Source organism: Trachurus trachurus (assembly GCF_905171665.1).
Source record: "Trachurus trachurus genome assembly, chromosome: 14".
Taxonomy (NCBI): domain Eukaryota; kingdom Metazoa; phylum Chordata; class Actinopteri; order Carangiformes; family Carangidae; genus Trachurus; species Trachurus trachurus.
Genome location: NC_139903.1, coordinates 13,895,980 through 13,920,111, shown reverse-complemented (window position 1 = coordinate 13,920,111; position 24,132 = coordinate 13,895,980). Strand labels below are relative to the sequence as shown.

At 40.8% G+C, this 24,132-nt stretch overlaps 1 protein-coding gene across 6 annotated transcripts; it reads right to left on the bottom strand.

Moving 5' to 3' along the window:
- Positions 1-3,329: 3,329 nt before the first annotated feature.
- nlgn3b (neuroligin 3b) lies at positions 3,330-13,883 on the bottom strand (the record flags this gene model as incomplete). 6 transcript variants are annotated; one of them, XM_083985917.1, is made up of 6 exons in its annotated part: positions 3,330-4,128; positions 6,577-7,366; positions 9,342-9,527; positions 10,422-10,571; positions 11,496-11,555; positions 13,403-13,883. In XM_083985917.1, the coding sequence occupies 6 exons, from the start codon at positions 13,881-13,883 to the stop codon at positions 3,330-3,332; spliced, it is 2,466 nt and encodes an 821-aa protein (XP_083842043.1). The 6 variants fall into 6 exon arrangements, with proteins under 6 accessions (XP_083842043.1, XP_083842041.1, XP_083842042.1 ...); XM_083985915.1 differs by lacking the exon at positions 11,496-11,555 and having other exon boundaries at positions 10,422-10,609; positions 13,390-13,883; XM_083985916.1 differs by lacking the exon at positions 11,496-11,555 and having other exon boundaries at positions 10,422-10,609; positions 13,393-13,883.
- Positions 13,884-24,132: the final 10,249 nt, after the last annotated feature.

The following is a 24,132-nucleotide window of genomic DNA, read 5'->3' as shown; positions in this document are numbered from 1 at the left end:
ATGATAATCTCAGACTCTGTTGGCTGCGTGTTTGAAACCTGGAAATCAGCAACCTGCCACAGATAACTAATAGATAACCAACCTGCAGGAGGATCTGTGCAGCAGAGGAATATTATTATAAGGGAAGATGGAGAGAGAGGACTGTGGTGTTGCTGGAGGTGGGTAAACATAAAACAATGAGTCAAACTATAAAAGACAGAGAAATTCAGCAGGGTTCAAGTCACTCTCACTACACCATGCAGTCATTTCTGGTGGATGTTGTTCACCAGTGTCACATGCACATTTGTGTGTGATTGCCACACTGTGGCTACAAAATGGGGAAATGTAATAAAACACCCCATTTCCAACAAAATATTAGGTTTTTAATTTTGTTTTTAAACCTGCTAATAAAATCCAATTGAGATGTTTTTCACTTCCAATTACAGACTGAGGACACACACAACAGCAAAAAGCAATGACGTCATTATGCAATTACAGACCACGCACACATCTCTTCCCTGGGTTGGTGCTCTTGTATAAGTGTTGGGGCTGATTTGCATGTAGGTTTTAAAACTTACTTTACTTACTCAGTTCATTTTTATAGTTGTGTGTTTTTTTTATTGTACTGACCTGGAATAGCACCTTAAATTTCTTCATGTTGATGTGCACTTTAATATGATGATAATAAAGCTTATAATGTTATTTAATCTAATGTTCTGCAACCAACTATTCATTATAAGAAAGAAAGCTCTTCCTCTGCAGATCTTGTCGACCCAGGCAAATATTCTCAAACCCACAGCCTCCCAATCCAGAGTCAGTGCCATTATCCACTGAGCTATATCCAGCTGAATGTGTTGATAGGGACTCCTCCATAAATCCACCCCACCAACTCAAATACACAAACTCTTCATTGTTGTTCGAACACAATGCTTTTTGAAGTTTTATTTTTCTCTAAAATCCCCACCGCCCCTGTCACACAACCTTTTTTGAATGTTGCCCAGAAGTAAATTATTTCTAGCTTTAAACATGATTTGAGTTATTTAACTAAATCCCTGAATTCCAATGTTTGCGACTTCAAAAACAATGTGTCTTTTGTGTTCCCTGTTCCCCACATTATGCATAATCCTAATGGCTCTTTTTTGTCAAATGAATAACGACTGTAAATTGCTTTTCTAAGTGTTGGCCCGTATCGCCACACAGTAACTAAGGTATGGTAAAACCAATGAGCAGTAGAGGATGTACTGTGATTTATAATCCAATATCAGTCTTGATTTCCCCATAATAGCAATAGTTGTTGATCTCTTTGATTGAATACGGCTTATTTGAAGCTTCCAGCTGATTTTGTGGTCTGATACCCAGAAATGTTGTTTCATAATCTATCAATAATGATGTTATCTATTTTGATTTGCACTTGTGTGCCTTTTTTCTGCTTAGCAAATATCATACATTTGGTTTTATTTAAGTTCAGTTCAACTCATTTCTATCAAACCATGCCTTTAATTTATTCAAGTAAACAGCCATTAATGCTAACATTGGATATATAGCAGAACTTAGAATTGGCTCCTTTAATGGCAATGCTAACCTAAACCTGACCCAGCTCCATTTCCTTTCCAAAATAAACCCATTCCAGCACTCCACCAATCAATTATCACAGTCATTGCTGGTCTCATGCTTGACTTAGCAAAACTGACACAGCAGAGCCAGAGAAATTATCTTAAAAAAAAAAAAACATGACCACAGTCAGTTTGGCTCAACAATCCAATGTGTTATGGTAGTAATGGCTAATGTAACCTCGAGCGGAGATGAGGAGCAGGTTATTCTGGTGTGCTCACCTTTTTCAATTTTTGTCATTTTCAGACCAGGTCGTCAGTCCCAACCAATTCAAAAGAGGTGCCACTTCTTCTAAAGCCACAAAATATCTGCAAAACTTTCTCAAATTTTTCCATGTAGCTGAAACATCTCACATAATAATGATTCTCTCGTGCAACTGTAGACTTCTGACAACACATTACAGACACTTATTATTCCTGTATTATCCATATGAAGGAAGGGACATATCTGACCTTTTGACAAGACTCATCTTTAGTTCGAAAAATCTTTTAATAGTTGTCTCATTTAGATTAAACAACATTATGATAGTTTCAAAGGAATCAAATCTTAAAGCTTGATGTCCATCGTGTCCATTCAGTAAAGGATGACCCCTGGATATAACTTGGTATGCACGGGGTCCAAACCACAATCTGTATGTTTCATGAAACTCCTTTTTAAATGTGAATAACTGAGTTGGTATACATACAGTTACAATGTAATTACAGTTATCTTTCTGAAGACCTTACAGTATTCATAAACAAACGACAAATAAAATGTTGGTCTAAGTTTATTCTGTACAAACAAGCCAAGCCGTAAGAACCATGAGTTGGTTAGAGTAGGAAAACACATCTTAAGCGTTTCTCTTTTGAAAGTGAAGCATTAGTTATAGTCCTACAATGTAATAAGCAAAAATTATGGACACATGAAAGAAAGAAAAAATAGCAAGGATACTCAAATAGACTACAATAGATTACACAACACTACATATGCAAAACTGAATTGTTAATTTTAAACATTGCCTAATTTACATTTTTGTAGCGTACTTCTCACCCACACACACACCCACACACGCACCCACCCACCCACCCGCACACACACACACACATACACATGGGTGCTATATTTTGCACTACCAGGTAGAAATATTTTGGACATTTTCACCACATGTGTGACCAGTATTCATGTAAGATTTCAAATCCACTGTTGTTATGATTCCACAGTAATTTCTTATGTGAGCGAGTTACAAGGCATTTTAAAGTAATTACAGTAAAAATACATTTTCATAATAAGCAATGTACCATGAGAAATATGTATAAAATAGCTTGATAATAGTAATAATAATACTGCTTTCGGCTTTTCCCAGATCTCATCTCTGTCCACCACGAGTTGTAATGTCACTTTTTTCCACGAGATCAAAATAGATATCACAGAGTAAGAAAAAGCTTCCCATACAAATCCAACTGTATAAACATTATATTAAGTTCTTGCTAGGTAAAGTTCCAAAAAAGCCAAAGTGGAAAATGAAATGCACTTTTTTTTCTTTTTTCTTTTTAACAGCCTTCTAAAATGAGTATTATAAAATGACTCTGCAGTTAGACTTCCTATTATGAGAGAGCAAAAGGCAGGATGTTGGCGGTTGTACACCTTTGGAAAAGACAGAACATACATATTCAATCCTATTTTACCTACACATCCTAAATACAGCTTTACATTTCCATGTTTTACGTATGTCACATTTCTAATCTCCGTCTCCTCTCAGGCTATACCCGTGTGGTGGAGTGGGTGCTGGGCAGGCCTGCGGAGCTGTAACCGGCCGGGAAGGTGCTGTACGGACTCATGTTGGACAGGCCCATCAGTGAGTTGGGGATCATGGTGATGTTGTTGGGGGTCATCAGAGGGATGTCGTCGGGAGAGCGGCGCTGGGTGAGCGAGTAGTCCAAGCTGGGCGAGACGTGAAGGGGATTGTGAAGGGCCTCGCACTGGTTCCTCTGCTGGGACGACAGCGTCTCGTCCACGGTGGTGGTGTGGCTCACGCTGTTGCCTTTGCTGTCGCGCTGGGGACTGGGCTGCTGGGACGTGTCCTGCCGGCTGCGCTTGTCCTTGCGGTAGTACAGAGCGGCGAAGGCCAGGACGTTGAGGAAGAGCAACGACGCCCCCACGGCGATGGTGACGCTGAGCTCCGTGGAGTAATCTCTGGGGTTCGGCATGATCAGAGGACCCATTTCTCTGCCCCCGTCGCCGTCGCTGTGAGCGGTGGACACGGGAGGACGCCCGGTGCTGCCGGACCGTTTGCCGTTGGACTGGGTGGGATCCAGCGGGGTGACCTTGGTGGTGGTGGAGGAGTAATGGAACATGTCGTGGAGGTTGTAGAGATGCGGCACCAGGTGTTTCCAGAAGGCCACCTTGGTAGCGCGGTAGTGGTCGCGGATACGAGGCTTCAGGCCGATGTGCAGGTACAGCTGGTCGTAGGGGTCGTACTTGGACCAGGCCACCTCCTCGAAGCGGTTGGCCTTGGTGTGGATGAACTTGGTGTCCTGCGGCACTGGCTTGTTAGGGTCCCTATGGAGACATCATATAAAACTGGGGTCATAAAAGATAACTGCACTGGAACAAAACTTTGATTTACTGGTTGTTGATAACTAATAGAGGTGTGCCAAAAAATCGATTCACATAAGAATTGCAATTCTCATTTAATACGATTCCGAATCGATATAAAATGTCCCAAAATCGATTTAAAAAAATAAAAAAATGAAACAAATCTGTTGGCTGTCGGCCTCCATTTCCATAGAATTTAAAAGGCAGCATGTTTAACTGCACTATTTTTTTTTAAATAAGGAGGTACTTTTAATTTTGTTACTTAAGCAATATCTGATATTGCTTTTATGCAACAGTTTCAACAATGCCATCTAAGCATGGATAAATGTTTAAAACTCAATAAATGTGAAAAAGACACTTTAGTCATTCTGTCTTGCAAAGCAGACTGGAGTAGATCATGAGGATCCTTTGCACACCGATAGACTGAAGCAGGAATCATTATGAATCAAATCGTTTGGATTCAAAAAAATCAATTTTGAATCAAATCGTAGCCCCAAAAATCAGAATCGAATCGAATTGTGAGATAGTAAAAGATTCCCACCCCTAATAACTATATACTAACTTCGTGAAAAACCATGTTGCGATGACATGACCTTATCGATTTATGGATGTGGAAGATAAACATAACGTTGTTCCTGCATTTTTTCACTGTTCCCCACACAGTGAAACAGATTTCACCGCGCTGAACATTAGTTAGCTGGACATTCAGATTTTCCTTATGTTTTCCATATGTTTCTATGAGAAAACAGCTCTTAGTCCAGCTACAGTGTAAATACAATTTAGCCATTCCAAATACAATATGGAAACAGAAGGATATAAGGGCAAATGTGGAGGTCAACACAATGTAATATCACCATCTGTCCTCAAGGGCTCAGCATTCCCTCATTTCTACACTCTGACACTACACAGCAGCCTACAGTGACCTGCGCTGGGTCTCCTACCGCCAGGGTCATCGCGAACAAAGAGTTATTGCAGCCGTGCATTCAGGATACACAAAGACTCCAGTAGGGTCACAATGGGGTTGTCCAATACAGTGTAATTACTTTTATGTATTGGTGACATATGTAGCCTATACATAGCACAAGGTTTCAGATGGAGAGCTGTGGAGTTTTAATCTGATGCTGTTACTTTTCAAAATGATGTTTTTTTTTTCAGGTCTGAGTCAGAGTTAGAGTGATTTCAGGTCAACTTCAGACTACAGCTTGTCCTGAATAATAAACTCTCATTTGCTAAAAACTGGAAAATGCGATTAAGCTGGAAAAGCCTCCTTTCATTTCTTTAAAATGTCACTGCTTCTGATTATCATCCGAGATGCATACATCACATGATGTACATAAAAGAAACCTATCGTTGGGTACATAGAAGATTTTGCTTAAAATAGATGCAGCCAGAAGAAAAAAAAAATCTCCACAGTGAAATGTATACAGTATATACATGATTTACATTCCTGTGTTCTTTATTTGTACCAAACGTATTCACAATAAAGTCAGGTAAGGTTTATGGGGTACATCTTAACTGTGTCTTCATAGCTTCTCTTTAACGTAACCTTTTTGTTAAACAGGGAGGAACCGCTTAAACATTTATGTGAATTAAGCTGTAAATTTTAAGATCCATCACCTTTAGGGACTCTGCCAAAAGGGATGAAAATTTGAGAGACAGCCACTTTTCAGCCTCAGCTCTGGTGGAAAATTTGTGTATAAAAAATGCATATAACGACACATTTCACAGAAGCCTAAACACAACACTGGCTCTTTTAAAAAAAAAGAGACAACTTGGCATTTAAAAAGACACAGCTTTCATTATATTGCTTGTACAGAATTTTGTGTAGTCTGCAGTTTTCTCAGTAAATGTAACTAAACAGTGGAGCACAACCTGTTCTTTTTTTTAGCACCATTCATTTCATTCATTCATTTTTGTCAAAATGAAGCTACGGGATTGTCAAATCAGATAGAGCGAGTGGAAACACATATAACACAGTGTTAGATATGACAATTTATAGATGTTTGATGTTGGATAAGGAATAATATTAACTGACAAAAGCTGGAGCACCACTTTTCATGAGCAACTTCCTGTGAACTAACAAAGATAAAAAAAAGGAAAAAGGGCAAGAAGACGTGGCAGTGGGAGTTCAGGCTGCACTTAATTAGGAGGAACTACTTAAGGCTGAATCCTACAGTCCTTTAATCAGGGTGATAAAAGAAGGGTAAATGTAGACAGAAGTTTAACATCTCAACACAAATCAGTTCTGTGCGACTAAGGCCAGTTATGTTAAACCCCCACACTATGACCATCTCCGAGACAAGAGCAGAATGCAAAATGAGATGCTGCATGAGATAAGCGTGGTAAGTACATGTATGTGCGAATAAGACACTAATCATCTTAACATGTGCTTTGCGTTTTGCTGTTACTCACCCACTCTTGGCAAAGTTGGTCCAGTAAGTCATAACCACAGCGCTGAGCATGATGTCGTTCTTGGAGAAGTTACAGGGGAACAGATCAGTTGGGCCCACCATGGGGATGCCGAACACGTACGGCACCTCGTCTCCGTGAGCCGAGTCTGACCACACGGGCTTCATCAGGCTCTGGCAGTGGTGGTAGAAAGCGTAGAAGTACGTGGGCGAGCCGTAGCGGGCGTGCAGGTCGGCCGTCACCACCGAGGGCTCCACCCACTGGTGGTCGGTGAACAGCGCCACCAGGGTCTTCCTCCTGGTCTCCGGGTTGTCCTTGTCAGCCCAGTCTGTGTACATGAATTTAATCGTCTCCCTCAGTGTGTCCTTCCCCTCCGGGTAGCCGTACAAACTGTCCACAAAGTCTGACACGGCAAAGTCAAAGTCGCTGCCGGACACGCCGTCCTCCAGATCCATCACGTTCTCCACAAAGCGAAGTCCCTCTCCCTGGTTCACCCCCAGCATTATGTCGTAGTTGAGGAACTCGCCCTGCTCCATCAGGATCTCTGGGTCGTCTGGGATGACGTCTCCGTCGATGACCGGGCCGAACGCCACGCGGTAGCGCGCGGCCTGGATGTCTTGTTCCACCAGCTCCTTAGCGCTCTTCTTCTGCAGGCAGGAGACCATGTCCACCGTGTCCAGCACGTTGCAGCCAACCCTCTCGGCCAGCATTCGAGTGTACTTCACTGGCTGGTAGTTGACAGCCCAGCTGGACAGGGCCGATCCGCTCTGGATGATGGCTCTGTGGAACAAACCTTGAGACACAAAATTCAGAACAAAAAAGACAAAGAACAAAGGCCCAGAGAAACCGTGGTTAGTACTTCATCCCCCACCAAGTCATTATTCGCACTCCGAACTTCCCTTACGCAAATACATGATTTACTTTGCACTAATTGCAATTAACAACAAAATCAATGGTTTGTTGCCGCTCAAAAGGAAGACAAAAGCAGACAAGCCTGCATGTGATGTACTTGGCACAGCAGCCAAGAAGATAAAGCAGTGCAGAGAGTGAACAGGCCAGATAGTTGAGCCTTGCTGATGAGAAGCTGCTCAGTGAAGCAGCTGGTAGAAGAAATGAACTGGTAATAGGATGTTGGTCCTATCCTATCTATTGTTATTATAATGATGGAAAAAACTTGTTTTTCTCTGTTGATCCTCTTATTTGTTTCATGTGGTGTCAGGGCTATATGCAGATGAGGGTGAATACGTGTCAAATTAATGATCAATTTGCAGTATTGTTTCCCGTGCAGGGGCAGGTTAGCCTACTCTGCACCAGTTACTGACAGACGTACTGTAATTGTGGAATCGTTAATACTGTGTGTCTAACAAGCTGCATATAGCTTACACTTAGACTGCTGATGCCAACTGTGCAGTGGAGGGTCTGTGCAGGGAGCTGAATATGCAGTAACTCTGATCCCTCAATGTTGATACAGTCAACACGCTGCTCTGATGAATTGTTTATATGCAGTGTGTCACCTCTGTCTCCAGGGATTTTGTATCTAAAACTAAAAATGACAAGTGATATGTATCAACCCAGAAAATACTGTGCCGAGGTTAAGGCATTGCAGTCGCTGGAAAAAGAGCGCAAGGACAGTGTCACTTTCTCCCTCCTTTGCTGTCATTTATTTCAATTTTTTTTTAGGGCAGCAGCTAGCTAGTCTACTTCAAAGACAGCCAGAGATCTTTGTGCATTCGCTACAGCCCAGCGAGGGCATCAAATACGAACCTCACAAAGGACAGTTGCCGCAGCCTCCCTGGCATTGATAAAAAAAAACACACAATTTCTGCCCTTCCTGTGATTCGGTCCAGCATCAATGGGGGACCAGAGCAATAATAGCACAAAGATAAGAGGTTCAATTCTCAGTGGGCCACCTCTACTGAAACACACACGTTTGATTCTTACAAGGAGCATTTGGATAAGTGCCATGTTTTCATGTTACCAATTGGATTTTTCAGTGGTTATAGGATACTAGTTGCCTGCTGATATTTTATAATGAATAGTTAAATTATGTTGTAATTAAAAAATAATCTGAAAATAGATGATAAAGAGAATATCCAATTTTTATATAAAGCACTTCCCAAACATATTTGTAGGGAAAAACAACATTCTTTTTTTGTATTTATTTTTTTTACATAAAATAAAAAGTATTTGATTCTGCTTCATTTGCACACTGCACTAGTCTTTGTTATCTACAGTGAATTTACTAGATATTTTATGGTTATCTTGATGTTTTTGCCACGCCATGCAGGTAGGCAGGTAAAAAAAAAAACATTGACATAGTCATCAGTCAAAAAAACTGACAGAACAGGTGAACATGATGACATGCTGAAAACTTTATAATGCCAGTGGGCTTCTTTAAAGAGCTTCTCATTTTAAGAGGCAAAGCTTTTAGGCTGATTAGACTGAGCAGAGGGGAACAAAAGCAATCACTTACTTAACGAATATCCCCTTTACCCCATTCCCATATCATAACACTTCATCTCTTGGAAAGACCATTTAGAGCTGCACTTGAAACAACATTCCAGGATGAGAGTGACATTCCTGGATGATTAAAAAAGATTGTTTGAAAAGTAACACTGACACATTCAAGATAAGATATTAATTAGACTGAGGCAAAAAAAAAAGCATGTCAAAGTCTGTGGATCTTAACGTTGCTTTTATGTTGCTGTATTTTCCTGTGTATCAGTAACTAATTGCATTAATTACAGATGTCAGCGATAAGTTTTTACCCTCTGAGTGGTGGGACAGCGTTAGCAGGCTGACACAGGATGCACCGATCCCAGATCCAAATACTGTGATGCGGCCCGGGTCTCCGCCGAAGTAACCGATGTTCTTACTGATCCAGCGGAGAGCTTGAATCTGATCCAGGAGGCCATAGTTTCCTTTTGCTGCCTGGTCACCGGTACTGAGGAAGCCTGAAATATACATGGAGACAACAGAGCCAGTACTGAAATAGAGATCTTCAGTGTATGTCACAGCTTTGATCTAAAGCTGTAGCCCAGCAGGGCATCTGAATAAACTGACACCGTTTCCCCCCCAGGTGCGAATATGCCTTTGCTCTCTCCCACAGTGTCTTGACTACTTTACTCAACTCCCTGTGATAGTCTCCAAGCCGCAGTTTCCCTCAGGACGTGAACAGGGCTCTGCTCATCAAATCTGAATGCTCTCCCCGCAAAACTGACTTCATAACATTCAGCATGGATAAAGAAATAAATCTTTCACCTGGGCTTATTTCTTTAAATTAATTACATAAAACCACACAGAGGTCACTAGTGCTCTTACATTTGATGCTATTACTTATTGCCTTGTCTAGTCTCATCTAAACAACATGGCGTTTGGAATGATAAACACTGAGAAATGAACAACCTTTGACTTTGTGAATACTTGTGAATGCTGCACCCACTCCTTACTGTATTCAAATCATCTTTTTCTTTCGAGAATGGATGAGGCTGATAATCTTGTACAGATCAGATAAATCCATCTAACGGAAGATAGATCGCATTTTCAGAATGTGTATAGAACAGCTTGTATGCAACAAGGACAAGGCATGATAGGTATTTACCTCGCTTTCCCTCTGAGGACAACATTTGTATGCAAATCAAGCTATGCCATGCTACCAGGGTCGTGTTTATCTATATTTTCCCGTACTGTTTCACAATTTTCAATCATATGTCTGCTTCATTTTTATAGGTTCATAAAAGCAGCCTAAGTGGGAATTAATTACCATTATTGCAGTTTAATCTCTCAGATCCAGCAGGGATAAACACCCTATTATTGAAAGAGTTACCGCACAGCGACGTTGCAATCACCTAATATTCCAATTCTGTAGTTGAGCGTGACGACGACAACATTCCCATAACTGGCCAGCACGCTGCCATCCATCATGTTCCCCGTGCCCTCCATATAGGAGCCTCCATGGATGTAGACCATCACAGGTCGGGCTTCTGAGTCCCTTATATCTGCAATATCAACACACACACACAAGCTGAGCAAACAACTGCAGAGGCGACAGTAATGAAATGGAAAATTCATGGAGCACTGTTTCTAAAACTTTAGATCCCAACTGTTCAGTATGAGGTATGGGTAAAGACTGCTCAGAAAGGATGCTTAGAAGCAGTGGTAGGCCTGTGGTTGGGAAGCTGTAATGACATTCAGAAAATGTATGGTAAATACACTCTGACAACAGCGTATGAATAAAATGGCTGAATATAATTAACAACAGTTTTAGAGTGCATTTTTAAGGCTCAAGCAAGTGTACTTGTGCTCCCTACCGTATCTGAGATTCTTTGCATTAGAGAGAAAAAGGGAAAAACACTTATTGATCTGACTTGAGGCTTGATCTCAGAGGAGAAAATTCTGCAATACCTTTTACTGTTCAACATATAATATGCATGCACAAGCATAAAAAAACAAGCTTTATATTTGTAGATCTGAACTGAAAAGTAACTAACCCAGTTCTTGTTATCTACCACTATGACCCAAAACAGAACTGCCTCATTTTTTCCAATAGAAATGGAAAATCTATGTTTTCAGACCAATCTGTTACACAGACTTAATGACTGGCTTTAAAAGGGACTAAAAGACAGATGAGTAGATAATGCAAGCTCTGAATCAATGTGCGAGGCAGCAAAGATGTAGTACTTACTGAAAGAATTGCAACATAGCTCAATTCAGGACATGAGGTGCAGTAACAGCTAACTTATGTAATCAGAAATCAGATAAGAACATTTTTTTGTACTCAAAGCAAAAGAGCTCCCACGTGGTTCCTCAAGAATGTAAAAAATAAAAAATAAAAGAACAGTAATTGTTTAATTGTAAAAAATCTTCATCCAAAGGCAAACTAAAAGAATCCATGCAGCAAGACTTTGTGCTCTTAAAAATACCTTCAGATATATGAGTCTCAGCATGTGAGAAAGCCGCCCCCTTTTTCTTGTGTTGGCTCCCTGGGATTCAGATACGAAAAAAAAAAAAAAAAAAAAAGAATTACAGAATTCAAAATAGCATTGTTGAGTGTGCTTCTTATTAAATGCACGGTTCGATCAGGAGAGACAGGATCCATAAAGTAATAGAAAAAAGAAGATTTACATGCAGTATGTTACACTGTTCCCTGTAGTTGCTTTTGGACGAGATGTAGATGACATTATGTAAAATCTTTAGTGATGTATGACACAATTAAACATTATTATGAAGAGTTAGAGTAGTGCTGTATCCTCTTTTGATCAAGTTAAAAAAAAATCTTGTTATATTTGTAGAAGATGGCTCATTGTGTATTTGAATATGCACACACAGTCACCTTTGAATGGTTAATTATTTGTATCATTATATTGACGCAACTGCTTTAGCTTTGACTGGACTTGGTTAATCTTATTTCCCTGGACAAATATATATCTGCACAGAGATGTCTCATTGATTCTTCAGGTAAATAACGGCAGGTTAATTACTGAAGATAGGAGATGTATGTATCTATTAATGAATAATCAATAAACTCAGACCAGATGAGGCATCAGGCCCCAAAAATAAATATTAAATAGTTGGGATTTCAGAAACGTCTGAACGTCATCTCTTTAATTTGACAGAAGATAAATGAAAACGGACGGGACACGTTTCACACTGAAACAGTGACAAAAATGCGTAGAACCAACGGGTTTGTTTATGTCCTTCCAAATATGAATGCAAATGTGAAATTTCATTAACCTGTTTGTGTGCCGGGTGACGCGGATTTTAGGCAGCACTCAGACCACGGGCTTTATGAAACGTGGGCTGCACCATTTTGGACAGCTTCCTCTCAAACAGGCTGTTTATCTGTTGTTGCTACGCTACCATAGAAAAACCAGTCAAAGTGTGGCGCGTTACACACACTGAAGCTGAACACGGTTAAACTGTGAATGCAGTGTTTTGTGTTACACTGAATGCCTGAGAGGGCGACAATATATTCTCAGGGACCATGTTCAATCGGCGTGCTGAGGTAACCTGAACTAGAGAAAGCTGTTTGTCATCACCAGACTAGAGAACGTGCTGTTGTGGTATGACATTGTTGAGCTAATCTACACGTTCACCACCGGCACACAGAATATTCCCTCGCTGGTTCTTCTCACAGATCTATTAGATAGATATAAAAATAGGAAAGGATTCACCCAGCAATAGACACTTGACTCTTATACTTCACTAATTGGCCCCCAGCAGACACACTGTCTGAACAAAGCAGTGATTTGGTAATGAAAAAAAAAATACAGAAATTGTAATTTTTAACAAACATGGAAAGCTAGCTTCACTTGATCTCCTGAGTAATTCTTCATGTTTACTTTTGATGTTGTGTGCTGACAGCCAAATACTGCTGGGCTCATCGTTTTAACAGCTGAAAATTATTGCTTAGTTTAGTCGGACCAATACTTAAACAACACCTTACCTCAGCAATATCTCACTGGATGTCTATTAGTGAGACAGCGAGCACTTACTCTAGTACATTGGTGTTTACTTAACACCTCCCTATGTGTATTTGTACACCTTCAGAGGCTTCATTTGCATTGATTGACAAAATATGAATACATTACTGCTAACTGTGATTGTTGTTTAAAATGTAACATGATTGCAACACGTGGGTTACATTGCTTTGGATGGTAAATCAGCCCTTGGCGGCAGCAATGACATGAGCGGTGGTCACACACACATGCTATATGATGATCACAGGACGACATCATAGGGCCACGAGAACGGTGATCGATGGACGTGGAAAGTCATTGCTGTCTTTTTTTTTTTTTTTTTTTTTTTTTTTTTTACCACACCAACTCACCATCCTCTGTCGGAGCGTAGATGTTTAGATATAAACAGTCCTCGCTCTGATCCTGAATGTATGTGGCTACTGTGTCCAGGTTATAGGTGAACCATATGGGCATCATGATCTCTGGCACGGTGTTGTGGATGTTCTGAGGGCACACAGGCATGAAGTGGGTAGCATTCTTGATACCTGACCAAGAGGAGGGCTGGTCTGGGGGCATGAAACGCTTCTCGCCCACCGGCGGGGCGGCGTAGGGGACCCCTAGATACTGATCAACGGGCCTGAGCACCTCGATGGGCACGGGCACCCTGAGGCCTCGCAGTTTCCCAAATTGGGTGGTGACGGTCGGGTAGAATTTCTGGCTGGTTGCCTTGGTGAACGACCAGCAGGAACATAATATCCACCAAAGAAGAGCACAGTGGGTGATGGTTACAGTCCCTTGCTGATGTAGCAGGTGTGCAGGCAACAGATGGTCTCTAAATGTAGCCAGCCACATGGTCTGGGCAAGACAGTGCCCTTTGCACAACACAAATGCACACTGTTGTGTCTGTTCAGTCCTGCTGCACGGACCCTGTCAAACAGACATCACTCACTGCGCCTTTGACTCCGATGGTTATCAAATCCGAATGCACCTCAGCCAGGTATGTACCGCCTCCACTTTTCATTGCAGGGCACACAGATCTGAGGACAAGACGACAGGAACAAGGATCATCAATAAACAAGTTTGATCGAGAAAAAAAAAAAAAAAAAACATCTTTATATCAGCTTAATATCAACTTGATGCTAACGACGTTTCGGGACAAGAGCAAATGCATCCCTTCACATCTAGAAATCACTGAACGCTGATCTCTGTGTGCATCAGTGGAGTAGGCGATGGGAGGAATCTGAAAACCCCATCTGCTGTGATGTTGGAGTGACGCTGTGAAAGCATCTCAAGATAAAAGGTGTTAAGCACCTCTTTTTTCTTTTGCAAAAGCAACAAAGTGAGCAGCAGAGACAAATATGTATTCATTAGGGATTAAAAAGAGGGAATTTTTCTGATTTCCATTGTGATGTTTCAGCATTCAATCGTCTCATTTCAAAACCATCCAAATATCCCAAATCCTCTGAATATTTTTGTGTCTTATGTGTGCGCATCCCTGTCAGAGGCTGAGTTGAACAGCCGCAGAACAAACATGTCTAATGGGACCACACTAGCACCAAACCCTCCTCATAAAGAAGAGTAATTGCAGGTTAACTGAAAGACTTGAGGCAGCCTTATAGACAGCAATAGACCATTTAAGTTCAATACCAGAGGAAAGGGATTCTTCACTGCTTCTTTTTAAGAGATTTGTTGCAGTCTACATCTTTCGCTTCTTTCTGCAAATACGAACAGATATTCACTGAAAGTGAAGTGGAAGGTGAGAGTTTTTTTTCTTTCAGCTTTCATGATCAGAAGAAATCTGTTTTCATTCTTCACAGCGTTAAAAAAAAACCCCGGCTGTTTACAAATCAGAAGCAAAAGAAATCCTGTTGATTCTACATACTTCTTATTTCCAAGAGGAAGAATTCCTTGATCTTGGATCTGTTAGTCACCCCGTTGATATCGGACTGCTTGTTGCAAACATATGATCTGTTTGAACCCAAGTGTACTCACCACCAGAGCCTCTCGTGCAGTGACAAGTGAGAACTAGGTTCATCAGTGTGCACGCTTCGGTAAACAGGCGAATACACATTCACCCATAATTAGATGTGCATACTGCATGTCAAATAAGGTATCAAAAGTAAGCTCACCCATGGAGAACTACAGTGAGCAAACTGAGCTGTGCTTCCTCTAATTAACTACTTTGTAATCCAAACTATATCCACTCTCCATATCCTATAGTCCAGGATGGCATTAAGTAGACGGGGTTCTCACTGGTTCGAGGGTGAAAAAAAAGCAAAAACAAGCTTGTTAAGCCAATCAAATTTATTGACGAGCGCTATACCTCAAGCATTGTGACAGACTGCAGCTGAACAGCTCTCGTTCAATCTGATGAACCTTTTACATTAAGACGAGGGGATGATTTCTCCCTTTCGGAATCTGAGAAACTAATTAACCTCAGATGTGGCGCATCGGCTTTTCTCTTTCCCTGCAACATTTTGTTTACCCTAGCAGGAAACGTAAACACAAATAAAGGCACGGCCCATTCTGAGTTTCACAGATGCAGCACATTACCTGCTATGAACATCATTATAGTTTGTCATTTTTCCTTCTTTTTTTTCTTTGCAGCGAGCCAAATCAGGTACATTCAGTCTAAAACAGAAATATCACAGAGGTTCATTGTAGAAATATTGTACATCTCTGCCCCTAAAGCCAGCTTTGTCCGTATTAATTAACACTTCCCCATAGCCAAAAAAAGGACAAGACTTGTTCCATACCCATCTGCTACGTGACAATGATGTACGGCTCCCAGGACATTAAAATGGAAAAGACAGAGAACCTGATTTTTTTTTCTTTCTTTCATACAATGGAGCACATCTTCTGGTTTGAAATTGACACTGATAATACATCTTTTGAATTTTCATTTGGAGGCAATAATCCTATGTTCCCAAAACCTCGCTGTGAAATGGTTATCACTTATCAAATTAGCAGTAACAGGCTGTTCAGTGGCATCACCAGTCTGACTTGGTTAGGAAGCAGCCCTGGCAGTAAAAAAAATAAAAAATACTGAGACACCGCTGGGGCTGCTGTAGATCAAAGAGATAATATGAATTCTTAAAATGAGCGGTATTTCCTTTTAAATTACACATGCATTCATGATATTAGCATCAATACATCAGCATATTCTTGCTAATTGACATCAAATCAAACCTCTAGTGTTATTCACTGGCACAATGCTGAGGTAGCTTTTTAAATAGAGTATTTCATTTTTGTTTTAGTGATTGTAGCTACTGCAGACAGTCAAAGCAGCTGAATGCTGCCTTCAACTGGGCTGCAGAGTATTCTCCCAACTTATGGTCTGCGATGGGACAGATGTGGATAAAAGCTTTATAGCTTACACCAAATGGGCCATGTAATAAAAGTGAGCAATCACTCAGCCAAGTTTGATATACTGCAAGTTTTTAGGCAATCTAGACCCAGCAACAGGAGAGATGGGAGGAAAAAACATGGGGTAAATATTTCAATTAAATGCCTGCAATAACTCAGCAACTGAGTGTATAAATGTTCAAAAATAAAAATGTTTTACAGCCTATCATATCATACCATTGGGCAATGTTGCAGCAGGCAGATGTTTGTGCATCACAGTGGGGGTCTGGGTCAAAAGACCTGGGTGTCCTTCTGGGGGTTTACAGGACCCAAACATTTTTAATTCCCATTTAAACTGACTTGATCCCAATTACAGACCTATTACAATGATTGCTATGATTGTGTTCCACACTCGTATCATTATTGCCTGTACACCTACATCATTGACAGGCAAACAAGTCAACACCAATTCACGACTAGTAAAAAAAAAAAAAATCTCTGGGACAACATTATCGATCAGGTTCTGGTAGCCTGGGGCCCTTGACATGAAAAGCATTTGAGAAGAAGCCTAGTGTGTCAGACATGCTGGGCTCCCGATGCCCTTGTAATTCGACTGGTGTGGATCAAACCCGTTTTAGTGGATCCCCCTCAAATCCCCCTAATTTACCAGTGTAATGAAAGAGGAGGTGAGACTGATGCAGATAAGACTGCCTTACAGGAAGAAAAAAAAAAAACATGCAGGTAGCACTTAACATAATGATCAATGCTTTAGAAATTAATGCAAGGATCCAGACCCACAGAGGAAACCAAGCCACAGCCCAGATAGCATCGACAAACTGCTGTAGTGTGTGTATGTGTGTGTGTGCGCTGCCTCACGTTGTGACTGGGAAGCTTGTTTAATCTAGGTCTAGGACGGTGTAATATTGGATAAAAAAGGAAGAAAAAAAAAAAACACTGGCGAACCAACAAATGTTCACACACGCTGTATCGCTCAGCATTCATCTTGAATTAAAACATTTTCTCACAGATGTCAGTGATCAACCTGAACAAAGATGCGTCTCCCTGCACGGTTAGGAAGGAAGGAAGGAAGGAAGGAAGAGGGGAGAGAAAAAACAGAATCATTAGGTTAACTCACCTGCTTTTACAGAAGCTGACGAAACGCGCTCCATCTCGAGATTTCCTCCATACCATACCATTCCCGACAGTTTCCCCCTTTTTACAAGACAATGGGGGTGGTGAGATCGGTGTTGAAATATCTCTCCGGTTCTCCAGCAGCAGCAGCAGCTATCAAACACACGGATCTTTCACTCTTATCTCCTGCTTTGCACAGTCTGTGTGCTTTGCGCATTCACGACGCCAAGGTCAGGAGCGCCAACGGTTTTAATGGAGCGCCCACCATAGAGATCTCTACGGCGCCCACTGCCAGCGCGTTACTAAGCAACCGCCGGGATACGCCAGTGCATTAAATTCACCCTCCAACAACCGACAAAATCCCAATTTAGAAACCATTAACTAACCACCTTAACCTCGGACAGCACAGCACACTCCTTGTTACTCGCGTTGCATTGTGCACGGATGAAACACGTCTACTTCAGTTCTTCTTTGGACCAGATAATAATAATAAGTGCTGCTCATATAGCTATATAAGAAGAAGTGTGCACTGTGCAGCAGCAGGCCTGCATGCATGGAGAGAGAAAAGGAGGTGGGCATTTCCAGTACATTACCTACTGGGATACTTAAGTCTTTAAGCAATGTGTGATAATAACCATGGCAAAATGAAGAGGAAAGAAGAAAACTAATATATTTTAAATCCCACTCCTAGTAAGCTCACGTGCCTGCAGCAAAATCTAAACAGAAGGAATTTATTCAAATCAAATTTGATCAAATTTATGTTCTTAAAACACTATGGGATTTAGCCTGTTTTAAAAGAATAAATAAAAGAGAAATAAAAAAATAAAAAAACATTGCTGAAGAGTCCTGCAATGACAGCCCCTGAAACACCAGGCCCATGTTTAATGAGCAGAATGGATTGGCAATGCTGTGTTGCAAATGACCACAGGTGGCAGGGAATTGAGTCCAGCAAAGGAGAGTGGTGCTTCTTTCTTAGATTAAGTCAAATTGTTGTTGTTGTTTTTATTATATAGGCTATGTCTTTGGTATTCTTCATTTAGGGAGATGAAATTGTTCTGGTATTGCAAAACTTTCTTAAAATGAAAATATACAGTATGTGCCACACTGGCATCTACTTTAACCATAACATTATACAGTATGAGGCGATATCCAGACAGATGCTGACAGCGCAAACATTTTCCCCACATATGCTTTTTTTTTTTTAATGCCTCCTGGCCATAGCTGTGATGCTGTGCTTTGTGCATGTATAGAGCAGAGGGATTGTGTTTGCCTTCCCTTAGAGAGATAGCTGCTGCTTAGTGATGTCTGTTTCAAGCTTGGTTACCAAAGCAAGGAGAGCTTTTTACAGAAAAAAAAGTCCTTATAATGCGGCTCATGCAGGGGCACAATCTTTGTTTTTTTTTGCACAGTAAATGGATTGTGAATATCACATGCAGGTAGTTGATGCATTTATGTGTTTTATAAAGTTGGTGGTGTGGATCTTCAAATAGTTTCATATAATTTTTTAGCAGAGCGGACTAACCCAATATTGCCCAGGTGGCATTTAAAGAGCCCAATGAGTTCCAATGAGAAGACATTTTAATTACAGATGCAATTTTCACACAGTATTTGCATCATAGACAGTTTCTCACATGAGCCCTAAAGTGTGGGCTGAATAAGCGTGAACCAGGACAAAACAAAAGCTGCCTCTGTGGCCGTGGATATGATATCTTTTGTCCTTTGGTGAGGAAGAAGAGAGTAATTTTCATTTTCTTTCATAATAAAATGATTCATTTCCAGGGTTGAACTGACATGGGTTGAACATGTCAGCAGTTGTAGGCTACTCAAGAAGACTGTTGCCATGGTGCCACAAGCCTCAAAAACAAATTCATGTCAATCTGTCAGGCACCATTTATTCAATTTCGACATGTTTACAGAATTTGCCAAATGCAAGTGTAGGCAGGAATCACTCTACCACTGTCCCCATTTCCCCTAGCCCAGCTAGAAATGTACCATAAACCTTAATCTGTTCTGATGATTCTATGCATTATTGACTAAATGCTGTTTTATCAATTATAACCTGACTGGGCTACATTTTTTACAGGCCTGGGTCAGTTTTCACCCACAGAGTTGTCCTCATAAAGATTCAAGAAAACTGTCAGATAGGTCAGAGGGGGAAATAAGGTCAAGTCTGAGCTGTTTTCAGCAGGAGTACAGAAATGCTGACCTTCACTGACGATAATCCAGTGGAGAACTTCGCGAAACTCATAAATCCAACATTTAAGTGGCCTCTGTGATTGCAAGCATATGTGAAGGATTAAGATCACAGTCACCAGTAAAAGGAGGCCAACCTCAGACATCTAAAAGGTGCTGCTTCTCCCTAAAACTGAAAGGAAGTTGAGATGTGTTGGGCTTCTGATAAAAAAAAATCCCTCCCATGTGGAGGTATTTCTAGCACATCCAACTGGGAGGAGACCCCGGGGCAACAGAATGAGAGAGATTACAAATCCCACCCAGTCTGCTTACTCCCTGGGATCCTTCAGGAGGGGTGTAAGATAACAGCTCATGACAAGGAAGCCTGTGCTACTTTGCTGTCATTGCTGCAACCTGTATCTAGACTTATTTTTGATATATCGAATATTCTGTCTCAATCGGCTGCCTTTGTTTGTCAGATTGCTCTTTTTGGTGTCATGTACACGTTTCAAACACGATACGCAGTGAATTTGATTTGCTTTTACATACTGCTCAGAGAAACAGAGTGGCATCTTAATTCTGACCTCTTTTTAAATAAGGGTCAGCATCGCCTTTGTTTACTTGATTCCCTATGGCCTCTTCCAATCCCTCGTCTTCCCTGCCTTGCTCTTCAGGACCTACTGCAGTGCCTGCCGTGTGCTGAGAGGATACAATACCAGCATGCCCAAATAATGCGCAGCACTCCCATCACTCTCCCCAAACAACCACTTCACTACATTATGAATATATGATACAAGGTCCACAGTCTTTGATACTGCACATGGCCATTCCTTGTCGATCTTGGCAGTGCACCATATATTTCCAGTCATTAATTGGGGTATTTATATGCAGCTGTTTCCCCTATTAACTCATTTGTTTTAGTTATTGTATTTTCAGGTGGTTTTGGTATGTGCGATCATTCACGTAAATTAAGCAAACAAATGTCTGCTTTGTTCCTTGAATACACCATAAATAGATTAGATTAGATTATATGAAACTTTAATGAACCCCAGGGGGAAAGTGGGTCAGGCAGAGAGGAGAATACTGTAGGTAAGAGCAAAGAGAAACCACTGCTGAAGATAACAGAGGAAAGGAACACAACAGGATATGTGTGAAATGTGATGGCTATAGTGATTATAGCCAAATGAATACTGAATATACAGCCAATTGTATAATTTATAGGTAGTTTATAGATTATGTTAGTTTATAGATTTACAGCACAAATGCAGTGTATGCAAATGTGCATCACTGCAGATGGAGGAAAGTAAAACACACACAAACCTGTCACAATATGCAAATAAATGATTCATGCGCTAATAATTCTGCAATTGGAGTCAACATATTTATAGATGCACCTAAATCCCATAATTCAGTTACATAAGCAAATTTTCATCAATTACCATCCAAACTTGCACTTAGTTGTTGCTGCGAAAACAAGCGCTGCGCTGGCTTTGCAGCAAGATGAGGGATCCTGCAGTAACACTGTTGTCAGACACCCTTGAGCACTCACATGCAGTCCAGGGCAAAGAAGATGCATTAAACGCAGAGATCCATTTTCACTGATGATAATATCATAATAATATCTGATTAAAAATCCTCATAGAACCATACTAGTATTCCCTATATTCCTCATAATTAATTTCAAGTGTAACAGTATGCCATGTGAATGTTAATTATCTGTGGAGTTCACCTCACTAAGGGACTGGCAGATCAAGTATGCAGAAATCATTTCACATGGTGCATTCTGGTCCCTCCACTGTGGTATCCCTTTGACTGTCTGTTATTGATTGTCAGTATATACAAACACAACATGTTCTATAATTTCTCCTGTTGTGATGTAGACAGAGGTCTTCAACAGGGGGTCCGCAACCTGCCGCAACCATAGGGGGTCCCAGGGGGTTGCAAAATTTTTGGTTGGTTAGACAGATTTTTATATAGGTATAGCTATATATCTTTTTTGTTTCCACATTTATATTTAAAATAAAATGTCACTTTGAACAGCTTGTCTTTATGATTATCATGTAGGCCTAAGTGACAGACATTGTTGATATTGGCATTAGTATCTCTGTTTATAAATGGCAGTGGCACGGCCGCCCTACTCACTGTACCTGTACATGTTTAAAATAAAAACATGAATATATGAATATGTGAACACGAATCCTCCTGTGTATTATTTAAATAGTGTAGTATTGAATGCACAATAATAATAAGGCAGGTTTATGGCACTAGGCACACAACACAATTTTATACAATGGGCTTCTAGTGGGGCAGATAAGCAATATAATTGTGCGTTTTAATGACTAAAGCATGAAACTTTCAGCATTTCATCTACATACCCCAAGGTTTAATTTCAGACGTGGAACCACTTTGGTGGCTGACCTTTAGGGGTCTTTAGGGGTCTCTTTCCACATTATTCCATTATTCTCCATTGGAAACCTATGGAAATCTGGGAAGTAAATCATTACCAATAAATTTCTTCACCATTGTGTTTAGGAAGGTGTGTAATATCATGTAATAAAATGTTGACATTCAACTCCAGTGGGGAAACCCCCTAAAAAACTACTCAAAATTGGGGTACCGTAACCAGATTTTGCGAAAATTCCGAAATGTTAAATTTGGCCTAAAGTAACTTGTGAGGGGTCAAACTAGGGGTTTTTCATGATTCTGAGTTGATCGCAAACATTAGTTTTACACCCAAAGCATTCCTTGGTGGAGAAAAACAGCCACACCCACTTTTCCTGCTCATCGGAACCCCCCCCACCACCAATAGAATGTATTACAGAGAAGCCATTCCTTAGCATGGCAGAGGCTGTGTCACATATTACTACTAAATACTCAATAATATAACTTATATTCTAGCCTTTTTTCTTGTAGGACATTATACAGACCCTCCAGGATTTTGTGATGTCATGATTGCAACTATTAATGCAAATTCATTTATGAATTCTTTGGCCTTGCCACTGCAACTTTTCTGCAAATTTACTGTCATAGACCGCTGTGGCTGGCTGTTTTCAGCTGTGGTCACAATGTTTCCATTACATGTTTTTTTGCGTGTCTATGTTTTTATTACTAGTTGTTGTTTTCATATAACATTAAGTTTTATGCGGATTGGGAGTGAGAGAGAAGGAAAGACATCAGGTGCACACCAGATTTCACATACCAGTAAAAACTGAAACATACACACACCCTTCTCACTATTGGGTAGCCTACATGTAAATTAAAAGGTTGCTTTCTTATTTTTATTATTTTTTTTAATAAATTTAGCGACATCACAAAATCCTGGAGGGTCTGTATAATGTCCTACAAGAAAAAAGGCTAGAATATAAGTTATATTATTGAGTATTTAGTAGTAATATGTGACACAGCCTCTGCCATGCTAAGGAATGGCTTCTCTGTAATACATTCTATTGGTGGTGGGGGGGGGGGGTTCCGATGAGCAGGAAAAGTGGGTGTGGCTGTTTTTCTCCACCAAGGAATGCTTTGGGTGTAAAACTAATGTTTGCGATCAACTCAGAATCATGAAAGACCCCTAGTTTGACCCCTCACAAGTTACTTTAGGCCAAATTTAACATTTCGGAATTTTCGCAAAATCTGGTTACGGTACCCCAATTTTGAGTAGTTTTTTAGGGGGTTTCCCACTGGAGTTGAATGTCAACATTTTATTACATGATATTACACACCTTCCTAAACACAATGGTGAAGAAATTTATTGGTAATGATTTACTTCCCAGATTTCCATAGGTTTCCAATGGAGAATAATGGAATAATGTGGAAAGAGACCCCTAAAGACCCCTAAAGGTCAGCCACCAAAGTGGTTCCACGTCTGAAATTAAACCTTGGGGTATGTAGATGAAATGCTGAAAGTTTCATGCTTTAGTCATTAAAACGCACAATTCCTTCCATATATGAGCTTATCTGCCCCACTATTCGGTCCTTGGCCTGAAAAACGTTGAAGACCCCTATTATATGGGCTTGCACGCCGATTCTGCACCATTGTCTGCACCAAATATGTATGGTGAAGGCCAGAGCGTGGCTGCTGAGAGATTTTAAGGCAGGAAGGAGTCACAACTTCCTACAAGACCTCACTCGGGGAACAGGACTCCCACAGTTACTTTTTCACGTTCCTTCCACTTTCCCGTGATGCACTGCGCCCCGCGGCTGCAGATGGCAGATGTCAAGCCAAATCAATTCAATTTTACTTCTTTAAAGTTCCTTAACATACTTACTCCTCGGGATACTGTTTGGGTTTCGTAATTTGGCTGATGTTGAATTCAAGTGTGTTAATGTCGGCTGGCAAAAACAGTCGACTCGAGCTGCGGAGGTTCGTTGTGTCCGGTTGTGACCCGTAACTAAGGCAACGACGCAGGGAGGGCGACTCGCTCGCGGGAGAACAAACGTTAAAAGAGGAGCAAAA